The sequence below is a fragment of the Sciurus carolinensis genome, chromosome 2 (assembly GCF_902686445.1).
Source record: "Sciurus carolinensis chromosome 2, mSciCar1.2, whole genome shotgun sequence".
NCBI lineage: Eukaryota > Metazoa > Chordata > Mammalia > Rodentia > Sciuridae > Sciurus > Sciurus carolinensis.
This window is the reverse complement of record NC_062214.1, coordinates 84,999,159-85,015,635: the sequence shown is the minus strand read 5'-3', so window position 1 is coordinate 85,015,635 and position 16,477 is coordinate 84,999,159. Positions and strand designations below refer to the sequence as shown.

The 16,477-nt window shown below is 35.3% G+C and overlaps 1 protein-coding gene across 2 annotated transcripts in view; it reads right to left on the bottom strand.

The window, feature by feature from the left end:
- Positions 1-16,477, bottom strand: part of Uaca (uveal autoantigen with coiled-coil domains and ankyrin repeats) — a 99,501-nt gene that overhangs the window by 35,077 nt on the left and 47,947 nt on the right. The window contains exons 1-3 of one of the 2 annotated variants that reach the window (XM_047540959.1): positions 9,750-10,096; positions 7,494-7,627; positions 3,019-3,107 (exon numbers count right to left, since the gene is read on the bottom strand). In XM_047540959.1, coding sequence (XP_047396915.1) covers positions 3,019-3,107; positions 7,494-7,627; positions 9,750-9,788 — 262 coding nt within the window. In that variant the 5' untranslated portion in view covers positions 9,789-10,096. Of the gene's footprint in view, positions 1-3,018; positions 3,108-7,493; positions 7,628-9,749; positions 10,097-16,477 lie in introns of those variants that run through there. The other variant, XM_047540958.1, reaches the window with a different exon arrangement.

Below are 16,477 nucleotides of genomic sequence, written 5' to 3'. Positions count from 1 at the left end.
GGTCTGATATTTTAATGAGATAAATAAACACACAAAACAATGAAGATGGGAAGAAAAATTAACATACAAATCCAAAAGAATTGGAACTTTGTCCTATTCACCACTGAATCTCCAGAACCTACCAGCAGTGTCGAAGACAATGTAGGTAGTTAAATACTGGCATAGGAAAGAAGGGGGGAAGGGAGAAAAAAGAAAATGGGGAGAGGAGAGAAGGAAAGAAATAGCAGATTTCACGTAACATTTCCAATTAGGCAGTGTGGGCAGCAATAATGGAGAAAGTTAAGTACCAGTCATAGAAAGGTTTTTTCTCTAATTTTCATACTTCAGTTAGAACTCAAAGGCCATTATGAGACTTTATCTCTGAACATCAGACAACTTGTTCAAATATAATGTGTACTAAAATGTGCAATTTTATACATATTTTAAAAGAAATGCCAAAGGGATTAGGGAGGAAAGGTTACCAGATAATTTGAAAAGCTGACTTTGAATTCTGGGAAAAGTAAACTTGCAGAGAACAGCCTACCACCAAAATTTCTCTCCTAATTGTGTTTCTTTACACATTCATCTCTCTCTCTTTTTTTAAACTGGTTCTCTTTAGTTATACATGACGGTAGAATCCATTATGATATAATTATACAAGCATGGAATATATTCATCTCTCTAGAATGGTGAAAATACAAGAGTTTAACTAATTAACTACCTTCCAATTTTTAATGCTCTTAACTTTCCTCTAAACACAAATTTCTTAAAACATAATTTGACTTTGCAAGTACACCTTTTTTGCAAGTAATTTATATTCTGATCATCTTGATGGATAAATAAATTGGTTTTCAATTCCCAGTCAGTTTAGGTAAGTGGATAGGTTTTTCCAGGGTCTGATCACTTTTCTGTTGCTGGTTAATAAGATTCTAGGACAAAACACAGTGAGATCAGACACAGATACAATATATCAGCCACACCCAATCTCTTCTAATTTCCAGTCAGTAATATGTGATCATTTCAAATTTCAATTTAGCACTGTTAATGGACAAGTTTCTGAGAAACATTTTACATTGTGAAAAGTGACAAAAATAACTGGCAAATAGCATGGAATGGAGGTGGTGGAATGAGGCAGAGTGGTAAGTCTCTGGTGTTCCAACAAAATGCTACAGAAAGCTGATTACATAAAAAGGCCTAAGGGAATACCCAATCCAGACACTTGAGATATAGCAGCAAAAAAATCAAGGGAATATCAGATCTAAAATGTACAATTTTTAAGGGAAATACCAAAGGGATTGGGAAGGAGAGGAAACCTTTCAATTTAAATCACTTTTATACAAAACAGAGGTTGGGTTAGTTTACATAAATATTTTAAATCAAATATCCACATCTGGATTATAGCAAATACTGCAACAACTCAGAAATGTCCTTGTCTTCAAGAAAAGACATCTCTAGAGACAAACATAAAGAATCAAATAAAAATGTAGCTAAACAGCAGCATAAACAAAAGACAGGAAGAATTTAGAATATGTTGGAATGTAGTATATGAAACAATGTCTGCTGAGCTTGGGAAAGCATCTGAGTTAGATCTGTACTGAAGGAGGCAGGGAAAACGTCACAGATTAGCCACAAGGCAAAAATGTCCAGAACAGAAAGGACACAGACAAAACAAGAAAAATACACATTTGACTTGGAATCAGCACTATAGTCTTAAAAGTTCTGAAGACATATAGTTAGTCTAAAATTTCTAAGAATATGTACACCTTCATCGATGTATGGGAATACTCCTATAATAAACACATTTCTTGGACTTCAAACATAGATAATAAATTGTTTGGTCTTAATTTAAAATTTCATGTATGTTTAGGTAAAGATTTTCCTCACTAACTCATTTGTGATCTCTTTGTCTCCCTTTCTGTTTTATTTCTAAATACAACACTGGTTAATGTATTTATTTGCCCATACAGACAGCCATAGGATAAAATATTAAAGATGTTAAGCAAAGTCTCTGCTCTGGGTCAATTTCTATATTTAACTGACCAATAAAGCAGAATTACAGAGTTCTAAGCTGTTAAAGAGTGCCAGAGAAGTGGGAATGGTTATCCTGATAAAATGAAAAGTAACGCTCTCATTGGTAAAAACCCACAGCTATATTCAAACACTTACAGGTCTTACCTTTGATATGCAAATTTATGCTACACAATTTTAAAGGACAGACACAGGCATGACTAAGTGTAAACAAAAGATCAAGTAAAAAAGATTTCCACTGTTTAAAAAAAATTCAATAAATATAGCTAAGCAAACAGACTGGGTTCCCTATGAGGCATAATGGCTAAGAACACAGACTGACTGCAACTCATCCACTGAAGGGCCTTGGGCAAGGTACTTAACAGTTCAGTGCCTCACACCTCACTGAGTTAATGTGGGGATAAAATGAGTTAACACATGTGAAGCGTGTAAAGTGCCTATTTAGCAGCTTAGCAGAGCAGGTGTATAAATATTATATAAATGTCAGCTATCCTTGCTACTATCATTATTGTTGAGGTTGTTGCTGTTTTGAGGTGGTTAGTTCTCCATCACAAAAAATGTCTAACTTAATGTCAAATGACCTCATGACAGAGAGGACTCATAGAATAAAATATGAATATCAACTCATTAGTCCCTAAAGATTATTAAAAGTCTGAGATTTTAGGATCTCATAACACTACTAACACCAGCACCATAGTATAGGTCTCACACTGCTCATCAGTCCGGTAATCCTTTTGCCTCATTTCCCTATACTTGATACCTCAGAAGTAAACCTTTTCTCAACTATTTGAATATAGAAAAGTAAGGACTTCTCTTCAGGTCTGATTAACACTAATTAAATGGCCAGGAATATACCTCAGAAGTAGAGCACTTGCCTTGCATGTGCAAGGACCTGAATTCAACTACAACACGTATGCACGCACACACACACACACACACACACACACAAAGCAGTGGACAATGTTTGTAATCTCTTTTATGCTTTGTTATTGACTATGGAGGTAAACATACCTGCAGTGTCACTGGTTGTAATGTCAATTCCATGTATAAGGATGGCATTCAAACACTCAAGGTTCCCCTTTGAGGCCACCACATGGAAGCTAAGCAAAAAGAAAATAAGTTAAGCCATGGAACCTACCAAAGGTAATTTACATGTTACATGCATGTCATTGTTTATTCAACACACACACACACACACACACACACACACACACACTTTAAAGGATATATTAGAACACCTACACAGATTGAGCATCTCTAATCAAAAAATCTGAAATTTTATATGCTCCAAAGTTGGATTTCTGTAACATGCCAATGTATTCCAGAATAACTCCTTAGAACCAATGACTATTCTAATATCCATAGCCTTAATAAGAGAAAATTTATACCATAATACCATTAACTCCATAATTTATCATTTCAATAGCAAAAGCACTAGGGCTTGAATAATAAATGTACACTGAAAGATTTCTATTTAGATTGTTTTGTTTCATTTCAAATATACTGAAAATGCCAAAAAAAAAAAAAATTTATAGCAGAATCCTGCGGTCAAAGACACATTAAAACATTTATCCCTTCTCTTCACAATTATGAAACTAAACCCAACATAGAAAAGCCTTCAAAGCAAGCAAAATGACCTTTAAAAGCTACAAAAGAACCGGTGCCTTCTTCCCAGTGACTACCACCTAACTCTTCTTCTTGCTTACAGACCTTCATGATTGGTTAAGTTTCACACAAACAGGCATAATTGAATGATTTTCCTTAAATGGCAAGTCAAAACTGCTTAAGAAACTAATTTGAAGGCATCAAAGATTCAAGACATCAGTTAACAAAACATTCCATTATTTCTTTGACCACCTACTTTATTAATCAACAAACATTTACAGAAACCTTCCGGGAGCACTAAAACCTGCATTGACTATCAAATTCAAAGTGGTAAATAATGTAGGAGTTGTTGGCAAAGGCCACTTGAACTCAGGTTGAAAGAGAACAGAGGGTCTGAACAAGTACAATAACCACTCTGAAGATGCCAGGAGATGAAGGATATGAAAGTGCTCCCCAAGGAGCCTGGATACAGATGTACTCGGCATCACTCTCTTAATCCAGGGTGCATCCTGGAAAAGTTTGGAAAGTTTTATGATCCCCCCGTCTCTGAAAGCTTAGTACTTCTAGTTCCCCTATCCCTGCCTTATTATTTTATATTAAACTTAACGTTTTCATAATATATAAATTCAATGCTTACTTTCTTTGTAGTGTATCAGTCTCCTCCTAATCAATTGAAAACTCAATAAATGCGGAGATTTTATCCATTTTCCTTCCCATTATAGCCCCAGAATCAAGTTCAAGACAGGTCGTGGACCCTGAAATACTTGAATAACTAAATACTTAGGGACAAACTTTGAAGACAGCTTGCAAATTAATTTCCAGGTATTATGATACTCCGTGTGTGACTCTACTATTATGGCAGATAAAATGCAAACTACAGACCAAATACTCCTTGAAAAAAAAAAAAAAGGTTGAACACAATCTGAATTAAAGAAAAATAGATGTTTGTGGTAAAAGGTATATAGTGTTCTTAACAGTCAGATTAGTTCTCCTTTTAGTAGAATAATTAAGGCTGAGGATATTGTTCAATCTCTCTGCAACACTGAAGTAGTGAATTATACTATGCAATGCACTATGAAAGCCTTTTAGGCACCACTAATTTCCTTCCCACATAGATACTAAGCCTCCCAATGATCTTGGTGATAACATTGTTTATTTGTTTGCTTGTTTTCATTTCTTGGCTCACAAAGTTTAGAAGACCCCTTTCTTCAAAATCAATCAAAATCATAAGGATGACATACTAAAAGTCAGAAATCAGAACAAATCTATAATGGCTTATTAATATTGGTATGCTATAAATAGTAAATGTGCTTCCGAAAGAAGATACATCAATCATTAAGATGTGAGCAAAGAACTGTAAAGGAAATATGAAAACCTGCTTCACGAAAATACTTTTTTGCAATTAAAATATCAACTCTGAAGTTTTCTTTTTAAGAAACAAGATATGAACTTCTGCTTCCATAATGGAAGATATAGGTAATTTGGACTATCAGTACCTCTGAGGACAACTAGAAAAGCTGCACAAAATATAAGTATGTGCTCAAGGGTAATGGTAAGCTAAACAGATAGTGAAGAAATAGGGCTGAGGATATAGCTCAGTTGGTAGAGTGCTTGCCTCAAAAGCACAAAGCCCTGGATTCAATCCCTAGCATTGCAAAAGAAAAAAGGGAAAAAAAAAAAAAAATGACTGGGTCAGGATGCAAGGGAAGGAAGACAGATGTCCAGAGGGGTGAGCTTAATATCTGAGGCTCAGGCTACTTTTTCCCTGTGAGTGTTTGCTGATTCCAGAGAAAGCAGCCGAGTAGCTGAGAGGCTGACCACCACTTTGAAAGCCATGAGTGAATGGGGAGTGAGGAACTAGATTCCACATTCTACAGTTGGTGGTGGGATCCTTGGTGAACCTGACTATTTGGGGTTGGAAGCTCCGAAAAAAATAGATCCTTGCAGTGACAATGGCTAGGCATCAAATATTTCATTTGTTGAATAACACTGCAATCAAGAAGCACTTGTTACTTTTGCTTTAAATTTCAAAATTTAAAAAAAATCAGAATAAAATTGTTTTTATAATTACAGATAATACAGAAGATATATTTGTAATGTCCTATACTTGACTAAATATGAAATGCTTTAATTAAGGAGGAATATAGTTTATGTGTGTGAATAAAAATGGGAAATATTTTATCCCATGAATCCCAGGAAGAATTCTACTTTCAGTGAAAACCTCAAAGATTAATTCTATTCATTTATTTTGCAAACTGGAATTCAAAGTTCATCAAATGATACTAAATTTTATACTTTGTTATTACAAATAATTTCACTCAAAACTGAACTGTAGATCCAAAAATTCAAACAAATACTCAAGTGATCATCCATTCAAAACACTGAAAACAGGGATGAGCTGAATTAAAGAAATAAGGTTTCACCAAAGAGTTTCATGCTACAGAAGACTCCCTTTATCTTTTAACATCTTAGAGTTTCTGGAAAAACAAAAACACAGATACTAAATTTTAATTATTTCTACTGTGAGTTCATTTTCATAAATAACTTAAAATTTAGAAAAAACAGGGGAAGGCAAAAATACCCAATGTATCTGTAACTATCAAATTACAACTTGAAGAAATTCAAATACTATAAACTTTTAAATTTTAACTTTTCAAACTTCATCATTTATTTCAAATTTTTATTGTCTTAAAAACTACTTATACTCATGTTTACTTACTATTTTTACTATATTTAAATGTCTAAGCATTCCAAGCTAATGACCCCCAACAAACATTAACTATTTACTTCCTAATATTCATTTCTATATTTAGTCTTTGATTTCCACCTATAATATTTGAATAAACTGCAAGTTTAAGACTGAGGAATTTTAGGAAATGGGACTTTTCACCTCTAACTTGGAAGGATGCCCAGATATATGCTATAATTATAAAGAGTCTTAACAGAATCTAGATCTACCCTTTAAACCAACTGCTCCCCACCCTCAACAGGAAGGGAAGCAATGAAGATTTGGGATGGGTGGGGGAAAAGACACATGGTTCATAAGCACATAAACTAGTCAGCTGTCCTCCCCAGTAACAAAAACAACAGTGGGATCACTACCTGTGTCTTGCTAAGACACACTAGTTATTCTACTTCCATTCTGCTCTGAATATTTTCATTTAATAATCCAAGTTAAAAAAAAAAAAAAGATTGGGGACTTGGGGGAAAGACAATAAAATTTATAGAACTCTTCAAAGTCAAAAGCTTGGGTTCACATCCTAGTTCTGTGACTTTCCATGAGATTAAAGCAAACAAACTTCTGTAAACTTTTTTCTACTTCTTTTATAGGGCTGCCCTGAAGATCAAATATGGTAACATGAAAAAAATCTCATAAGTGAAAATGCATTAAATAACCACAGGTTGCAATTTGCTATTGGGCCTAAACAGCTAGACTGTCAGAGTATTCTGGTGTTCTCTCTTTAGCTTGGGAATCTTTTAAATTAAAACAATTATTAGTTTGAAAGGTTTTGTTTTGTTTTGTTTCGTTCTGGTACCAGGAATTGAAAGGCACTTAACCACTGAGCCACATCCCAAACCCTTTTTAAAAATTTTTTTTTTCTTAATTATTATTTAGAGACAGGGTCTTGCTGAGTTGCTTAGAGCCTCACTAAGTTGCTGAGGCTGGCTTTGAACTCACAATCCTCCTGCTTCAGCCTCCTGCACAGCTGGGATTACAGGTGGGTACCACCACGCCCTGCTGTTTGAAAGTTTTAGCAGTGTGAATTTTGGTAAAGACTTCTTAATTAAAAATTGATAACCATGATTCACAAATTTCATTTGTATCCCAACATTTTACCCAAATTTCCTTCAGACATGCTTTTATCATGGGCAATACTTACGCAGATCTGCCCTCCACATCTAGTTTGCCTGGATTGACTCCCTTTTTAGCAAGGATTGAGGATACTTTTTCTACATCCCCTCTCTCTGCAGCTTTCATCAACCGGTCATCATATTTATTCCAATCTGCTGCATGCTACAAAAGGAAACATGGGATAGTCTATTAGTAAGATTCTGTGGAGAAGGAAGGGAAAAAGAATGGAAAGCGGTGCTGCATAAGACATCACTCCTTTTCCAACAGCATCCCAAACTTCCTTCTCCCTGCTGTGCTAACTTTGGTAGAACAGCAGTTACAAAACCTTCTCAGGACACATGACATTCAAGTATACTTTACGTTATACTTTTGAGAAAAAGTATGCTTCTCATGTTCTCTGTCCTGTTCTCTTTGTCCTCAGGGAAAGAAAGGAAATTAATAATTACTAAACAGCCACCCTGTGCCAGCCATAAACAACCCCCAAAACCCTAGTAAACTAAAATTATCTTCTCCACTTAACGGATGTGGAGAGTCAATGCTCTGGGGACATTAAATGACTGAAGTGGCCAAGCCCAATCATGATTTGTGGTTCCCAAGTCAGTTGCTTTTCCTATTCTCCAAATAGCACTTTCAGATTCAGCTCCCAGGACTGTCTGTTAGCCACAGAATCTGTATACATTTTAAGAAACCATATTCCTCTCCCACTTATTTAAAGGTACGGTTAGAAATACATTTATAGAGGCAAATCGTACGTGTGCACATGCACACGTGCACACACACGCACATATTCAATACAGAAAGAAATTCATCATGCTTATAAATTAGGATAAAAAGAAACTTCTACACAGAAAAAACTAGGAAGACTCTAAAGTATTAATTTCTTAGAATCCTAAATAGTAAAATTAGAGATGACTTTCATTTTTTCTTCTTTTTTACATTCAGCACATTTTACTTTTATAATTTAAAAAGATTTTTAATTTTAACAAAACTTCAGTACACATTTTAAAAAGAAAGATCAAAGGTAGTTTTTTAAATAAGAGGATGTATATATTTAAATATATGCATATTTCAATATTTAATATATATTTGTATATATATTTAATTGTGCCAAGGTTATCTTTATCTTTGAAGAAAGTTTATTTAAGACAATATTTCTCAGTAAACAGAAATTAAAGAACACAGAAATAAAATACATGTTATTTACACATTCAAGATTTTAACCTTTTAAAATAAAATAAATTATGTGCTAAATCCAGTACTATTTCTAGAACAAAAAATATCTACACATTTTTCACATAACTTATAAAGCAAACACTATGCTCACAAATACCATAACAAACCTCTGGGGGGGCAAAAAGACTTACTTGCAGGTTCTCTAAATGTTTAATCAGCAAGGTTATTTTATATCTAGGATCCTCTCTGAACCAAAAAAAGAAAAAGAAAGAAAGAAAAGAAAAGCGAAAAGCCACCAATTTTCTTGCTAAATATCAAAGTACTCATTAAAAATATTAAAATTGTGTATAAAAAAAGGTGAATACATTAAAATTTTAACTCACTCTTGAAATTTAGTATTTTAATGGACTCTGGTTCAAGTACCTACAGACCTCATAATTGTCTTTTGAAATTAGTAACAATTTAGAGATTAACCCAGTTCTTTCTAACTTCAAAAGTTCAAATTGACAATTACGAGTAGAGAATAACAGGACTTAGTGGCTCAAAATCAAATTACATTTTAGGTACCACCTTTGTTTAGCTGTAGACAAAACAGTTCAGTGACTGATTTGAGCAGTGGTAGGGGACCTAAGAGACACTGCGCTTTCAAATGCCTCAGGGATTAAGTCATATTAAATACACAAATACTTGCTCTAAATTGATTAGTTTATCCTTAAAAATAAAATAGTCTTTATTTCCAACTAGCTGGCAGAGAAAAGCAAAAAAGTTATAAAATTCCAAAGGAAGGCTTATTTAAAAAAGATCATTAAACAGGATCAGTCTCACATTAGAATGTGATTTTCAGTTTAGTTCATCAAACTCCATTTTCAATTCTGATCCAGTGTCAGTTAACAGTAATGCTGCTCGATGATTAAGATTCTATCATGTGCTTTTTTTAAACCCGGGAAAATAAATAAGAATTTTTGTTTTCTATCACTAATCCTAATGGCAAATCAGGAAGAAAAGAGTAATACAAAGAAGTCAAAATTAATAAAACAGTACATTTTAAAATAAAACAGTTCAGAAAGCCTAAAGAGAACCTTTTGTTACACTGGACTAGTAGGATACCTACTCTGTTCTTAGGAGCACAAGAAAACCAACAGCTCATCATAGGCAGGATTTAGTTTCTTGTGGCTAATGGCAAACCACTCCGCATTAAGTTACAAATCTCTGCAGCTCACAAAGAAAGCCCTCACGCAAACTCCGAACCAGTGACTCAGTCCCTCACATGCTGTGCTACACTTAGCTTGGATCTCTAAGGATATTTTCTTCGTCTTCAGGATCCTTCTCTGCCTTCATAACGCTTGAAAATTATCTTCCTTACAGCGCAGCACTTGATTAACAGCAGCCCCAAGTCAGGTACTGTAACTCCTCCTATTTCTCCTTCTTTAGAAAACTGTCCCTTTCAAGGATCCCACTGGAAAACCTGAACAGCACTCTGCATCCTGCTGCTTTGAAACTGCAAAGAGACGCTGCAGCACATGAAAAAAAACCGTCCACATCCGAAACGTCCAGTAAACAGTGCAGAGCCTGTCTCCTGTTGATGGGGTTCTATTTTAGAGTCCATGGGACCTGACAGCTGAGTAATAGAAAGGAGCAGCTAAGAATATATTGTAAAGGCATGCTTTTCTTCTGAGTAATAAATTTCAGGTCTACTGGGGAAAATGACTCAAACATGTTGTAAAACATGCTTATTATATCAAAACAACTTGTGTGACATAATGACAACACTGTTAAGAGACAAATTTGGTTATCCTACAAAACAATATTTAAAACCAGTTTCAGTCTTAGGATCATCTATCATGGAGTTATAATAGCCTTGACAAACAGAATATAAAATTCTATTTAAAGCCAATGTGTCACACTTTAATTTAAGGAAATGCACACACACAGTAACACTTTCAAATTTTCTCCATTTTAGTACCCACACCAGTCTCATTCTGCATACAACCAAGTTTCAGCTTACAACTGCTGCCAGTCTGTCTCCTTGCATGTTAAATGAGAAGAGATGGAGGAACTGCCAAGACATTAAATAGACTACATCATGATGAATACTTTTCGACGGATTTTAAATTTAACTCAGTACTCTTAATTTCCAAGTTTAGCGCCCTGCCTGTTATAACAAGTAAATATTTTATCAGTGGAAAGTCAAATTATCTAGATTCGGTGGATTAAAAAACAAATAAACTGATTAAACATTAAAGGAAGCAAATCACGTTAAATATTGAACTACACTATAAATAAAATTCTGTTTGGGGACGAAACAGAGGACTCCTCCACATTCCTCACATTATCAAGGTTGATACACCCATAAGCCCAGGGTGTTTTTTTTAAGCCATGTTTTATTTACCACAATAGCATAAGAATAATTTATACTTCCTCCAAAAAGACACATTCAGGAAAAAATGTTTCATGGGAATGCAAAACATTTCAACACAAGCTTTTATAAGAAGGAGGTAACTGCTCCCAGTAAAAAATTCTGTTAGGAACTTCAGCAAGAAATCCATTTCCTACTATTTAAATTTAAAACCGTAGGTCCATGTTCTAATTATAAAACATATATGTATTATTTTCAAAACAATGATTTCTCCCCCCTCAACCCATGAGCTATCACAATGAATTCATCTGACTGAGTCCAGAAACTCCACCCAGCCTATTCAATCTTCTTCAGAGGAAATCTGGGATAGAACTCAGGTCCTGTCCTTTGGTTAACAAAGCAAGCACATTCTTTTTTGAAATAGACAGCATAGGCAAAAGAAATAAAAAGAAGAGGGAACCTGTAAGGAGTAACTAAAGCCACAGAAGAAGCTGCCCATGCTCAGAAAGATGGGATGTGAGTGTCCTAGTGCACAGAGAAGTCCCGGGCCTCCCCACGCTTTGTGGCATAATCTGCTCCTCTCTCATACACTCCTTCATAGCTGTTGCCAAGGAGTCCTAAGCAGACCCCTGCCATTGCTGTCCCCTGTGTCTGCAAGGTTCTTCCCTCATCTTCATGCAGGTTCTTCTCAATGTCATTTTCCCAAGAAAGGCTTCTCAGATCTCTGCACCTAAGCAGCCCCCATCTGCTCTACCTCGACACTCCTTATCCTGTCTGTGCCACTCTACTTTCCTTCAAAATGCTTAATAGTATCTGCCACTATATTATTGTGTACCTGTTTATTAGTTGACTGCCTATCTCCCTAGCACCTCTATAATTTGACTTGATGTCTAAAGTCTCTTCTATATCTGTTTTGAAATTATAAAAACTATTTTTTAAACAAGTAATTTGGTAGTCAATGGAGTCTTATCCGTGTTAAGGACCAGAATCTAAATCTGTTTGAGGAAACCTCTTTCTCTTGGCAGATATTGCTAACATTTACTAGCAAAATTGCTTCCCAGTAAACTGTCCACCTTCAGACAACAAATATCTATTGGCCTGAGACATGATAGGAAGTCCAAGAGTGACTCAGCTGATTGCAACTGAATAGACTCTACAGCTTCTCGTCAATTAAAGATCCTTCTGAACCCTTACCTACTATACATCTACCCCTCAAGTCTCTCTTCATCACTCTTCAAATTCTACTGGGCCCTTCAGAAAACACCATAAATAATGGTTAAAGAATATGTTTTGGAATCAGGCAAACCTGGGTTTAGATTCCGGCTCTGCTATCTTCCCACTGTGTACAAGTAGAATTTATTTATACTTTCTAAGTCTCAGTTCCCTCAAGTACAAAGAGAACCTATCTGTTATAAACTCAAACAGGTAATGCATATGAAAGGTCTCAGCACTGTGCCTGGCAGATAATAATGTCCAAAAATGGAAGGCATTGGTGATGGTTACAAGTGCTCCTGCTCAGAGATGCTGAACAGAAGAAAATTCTTTCAAAAACTACCAAAGTAAAAAAAAAAAAAAAAAAAAAAAAAACTTCAAGCACTTATTTTGCCTTTCCTATGTCTGTATGTCAACTAATGCCCGGGGGTAACGAAAATAGTTAATGATTTATGTGAGTTTGTCTCTGTGTCCTCTATTCTGTACCATTGGTCTACCATCTATTTTGGTGCCAATACCATGCTGTTTTTGTTACTATTGCTCTGTAGTATAGTTGAAGGGCTCATATTGTGATACCTCCTGCTTCACTCTTCCTGCTAAGGACTGCTTTGGCTATTCTGGGTCTCTTATTCTTCCAAATGAATTTCATGATTGTTTTCTCTGTTTTTATGAGGTATGTCATTGGGATTTTAATTGGAATTGCATTGAATCTGCATGGCACTTTTGGTAGTATGGCCATTTTAACAATATTAATTCTGCCTATCCAAGAACATGGGAGATCTTTCCATCTTCTAAGGTTTTCTTTAATTTCTTTCTTTAGTGTTCTATAGTTTTCACTGTAAAGGTCTTTCACCTCTTTTGTTAGATCAATTCCTAAGTATTTTACTTTTTTTTTTTTTTTTTTGAGGCTATTGTGAATGAGGTAGTTTTCCTAATTTCTCTTTCAAAGGATTCATCACTTATGAATAGAAATGCATTAGATTTATGAATGTTGATTTTGCTGAATTCATTTATGAGTTCTAGAAGTTTTCTGATGGAATTTTTTTGGATCTTCTAAATAAAGAATCATGTCATCAGCAAATAGTGATAGTTTGAATTCTTCTTTTCCTATTTGTATCCCTTTAATTTCTTTCTTCTGTCTAATTGCTCTGGCTAGAGTTTCAAGGATGATGTTGAATAGAAGTGGTGAAAGAGGGCATCCTTGTCTTGTTCCAGTTCTTAGAGGGAATGCTTTCAATTTCAATAGGAATAGAGCTTTAGTTTTGCAGGATGAAAAAATTCTTCAGATCAATTGCTTAACAATGTGAACATACTTAACACCCTGAACTGTACACTCAAAAATGGTTTTAAAATGATGAATTTTATGTTATGCTTTTTAGCACAATTAAAAATAAAACATAATACAAGCTGGGCACGGTGGTGCACAACTGTAATCCCAGTGGCTCAGGAGGCTGAGGCAGGAGAATCATCACGAGTTCAAAGCCAGCCTCAGCAATGGCAAGGTGCTAAACAACTTGGTGAGACCCTGTCTCTAAATAAAATACAAAATAGGGCTGGGGAAGTGGCTCAGTGGTTGAGTGCTCCTGAGTTCAATCCCTGGGACCAAAAAAATAACACAAGAAATGTAAAATTTCACACTGTCTTCACATGATTAATATAAATTTATAATTTTTTTTAAATCAGGGGATTGAGGGTATAGATGAAACAAGACTGGCCATAGCTTAATAATAACTGTGAAAGCTGAGTTACACTAAACTATTCTCTTGACCTCTTACATTTCATGCACTGTTGATACATGGTCCAAAAAAATTTGGCTGATGTGTAAACTTTTAAACTGCGTTACATGCTTATCATTAAAGCCTCTCACTGAATTGTTAATACGGCAGGAAAAGTAACACATCCTTTGCACAGTAATCCTTCAACAAAAGGCACCTTTCTGCTTTAAAAAGTAACTATGAACTTCTCAACATATTTGGCAAGTACAGTCATAGACTTACTGTCTTGTCTTAGCCTTAAAATTTTAAATGAAAACCTTCTGAAAGGAAGTCATGTTTTTGAAGTACATTTAGTGTTTACCATGTATTACAGCAAAAACATTTCTAGTCACTATGAAACTTTTTTAATTTAAATGAAATGCACATTTACATTAAACATGCATAAACTACAAGTAAGTTTACAAATGATAATAGAAATGACCATAATTCCACAATGCAGAAATGACATTATTAAACATTTTGCCTAGTTTCTTTTCTATTAAGTGATCTAATCAAGATTTTTAAACCCATATGATAAAGCCAACATGGACTATGAATCCATTCAATATTTAAAGCAGAAAGTCTCCTAAGAACTTACATATTAAATCCTATACAAATCAATACGAAATATCCTATATCCAAGAGCAGGACACAGCTAAAATGATCTAGTAAACCGTTTAAGACTAAAAGCAATTTTTGCTACATTATCCAAAAGGGATGACAGTGAAACTCACAGAAAACTGCTTTAAACTGTCATGAACCTCTCTAAGAATCTGATGAAAGCAATGAATCCTCTTTTTAAATTGCATATAAGCACTCATTATAGGAAAAACCAACTTTGTTTTCTATTCTCACACTCATCACAAGTTACTTCTATGATGAGATATGTGGGACTTCTCCCCACATACCAAGCAATTTTTTAGTGGACATCCTCCAATTTAATGCAATTCTGACACTACTCACCTGGAGAGAGCCTCAGATTCCCAAGACTTACTATCCTCCCCACCTAAGAGGCTGCAATGTTTGAACAGGTTTGTCCTCTCCAAAACTTACACTGAAATTTGGTTCTCAAAGTGTAGAGAGGTGGTGGGAACTTTAAAAGGTGATTAGATTGCTATCCATAGGACTGGAGTAGTTACCATGAGAGCCAGTTGTTATAAACTGAGGCTACCTCTTGTACTTTGTCTCTTTTACGCAAACTCACTTGCTCTTTTCTTTTGCCAAGTTATGTTGCCCTCACTAGATGTGGAACAGACGTCGCTCTTAAGACTTCCCAGCCCCCAGAATTCTGAATCAAAATTAGTTTCTTTCCTTTATAAACTACCAAGCCCCAGACATTTGGTTATAGCAACAGAAAACTGATTAAGACAAAAATGCCACTTGCTAGTCCCAAGTTGTGGCCTGTGCTTCTGAGTGACTGTCTACAAATCATGATTCCCATGGTGCCCTCTTCTGGTTTGATTAATTTGCCAGAGCAGCCCACAGGAGTAAAGGAAGCACTTTGATTATATTTACTCATTTATTCTAAAAGGTAATTACCTAGGACACAGATGAATAGCCAATCGAAAGAGAGGTATAGAGCAAAGTATGTGGGAAGAAGCACAGAGTTTTCTTACCATCTCCTGAAATGCCACCCTCCAAGTTCCTCCTGTGTTCAGCAAGCAAGAAACTCTCTGAACCTTATTCTTTTGAGTTGTTATAAAGACTTCATTATAAGGTATGTGTAATTAAATCATTGGTCACTGATGATCAACTCATCCTTCAGTCCCCCTCCCTCCCCCAAGGTTAGAGGATTTTGTCTGCCATAACTGTAGGCAGCTGTAGAATGACTAGAGAATCTTGTTGTTCTAACATCTAACCTGGTGTTCTTCCTATTAATTAAACTACTCCTATTTCTCTAATTACCTGGAAAAAATTTCAGTGTAAAAATGCAAACATTTCTTGAAAATTTAAACCTAAGAAACTCAGATTTCCTTTATAGCAAAAATATATGAAAATGTCTATATTTACTTACATGTGCAAACTTTTAAGAAGCACCTTTTACATGTCTGGCACTGGGGATACAACAGTAAGACAGTCAAAGTCTCTCTCCTAATGGAACCTGATGCTCTAACGAGGAAAGACAGAAAGTAAACAATTAAGGAAAACAAGTTATAGCTAAACAAACGGAAGATATGAAGGCAATGCTAGCTAATTGTGAAAGGCTGTTCTGAGAAGGTGATCATAATGGTGAGTTCGCAATGGCAAGGAAGAACCAGTCCATGAGGATTTACATTCCGGGGAAAGGGAACAACCAGTAAAAGCACAGCGTATCTGAAAGAAGGCCAGTGTAGCTGATGCATCATCAGTAAGAGGGATCCAGAATGAGATAAGGGTAGAAGAAAAGGCAGGCACGAACAGATGTAAAAGGTAGGATTTCTCAGTTTTATCATGAACATTTTTCAAAAGGGACTTCAAGGATTAAGGTAACTGCCTTTTCATTAAGTTCTTCAGGCCACTTCAGAATAAAGTCTTAAG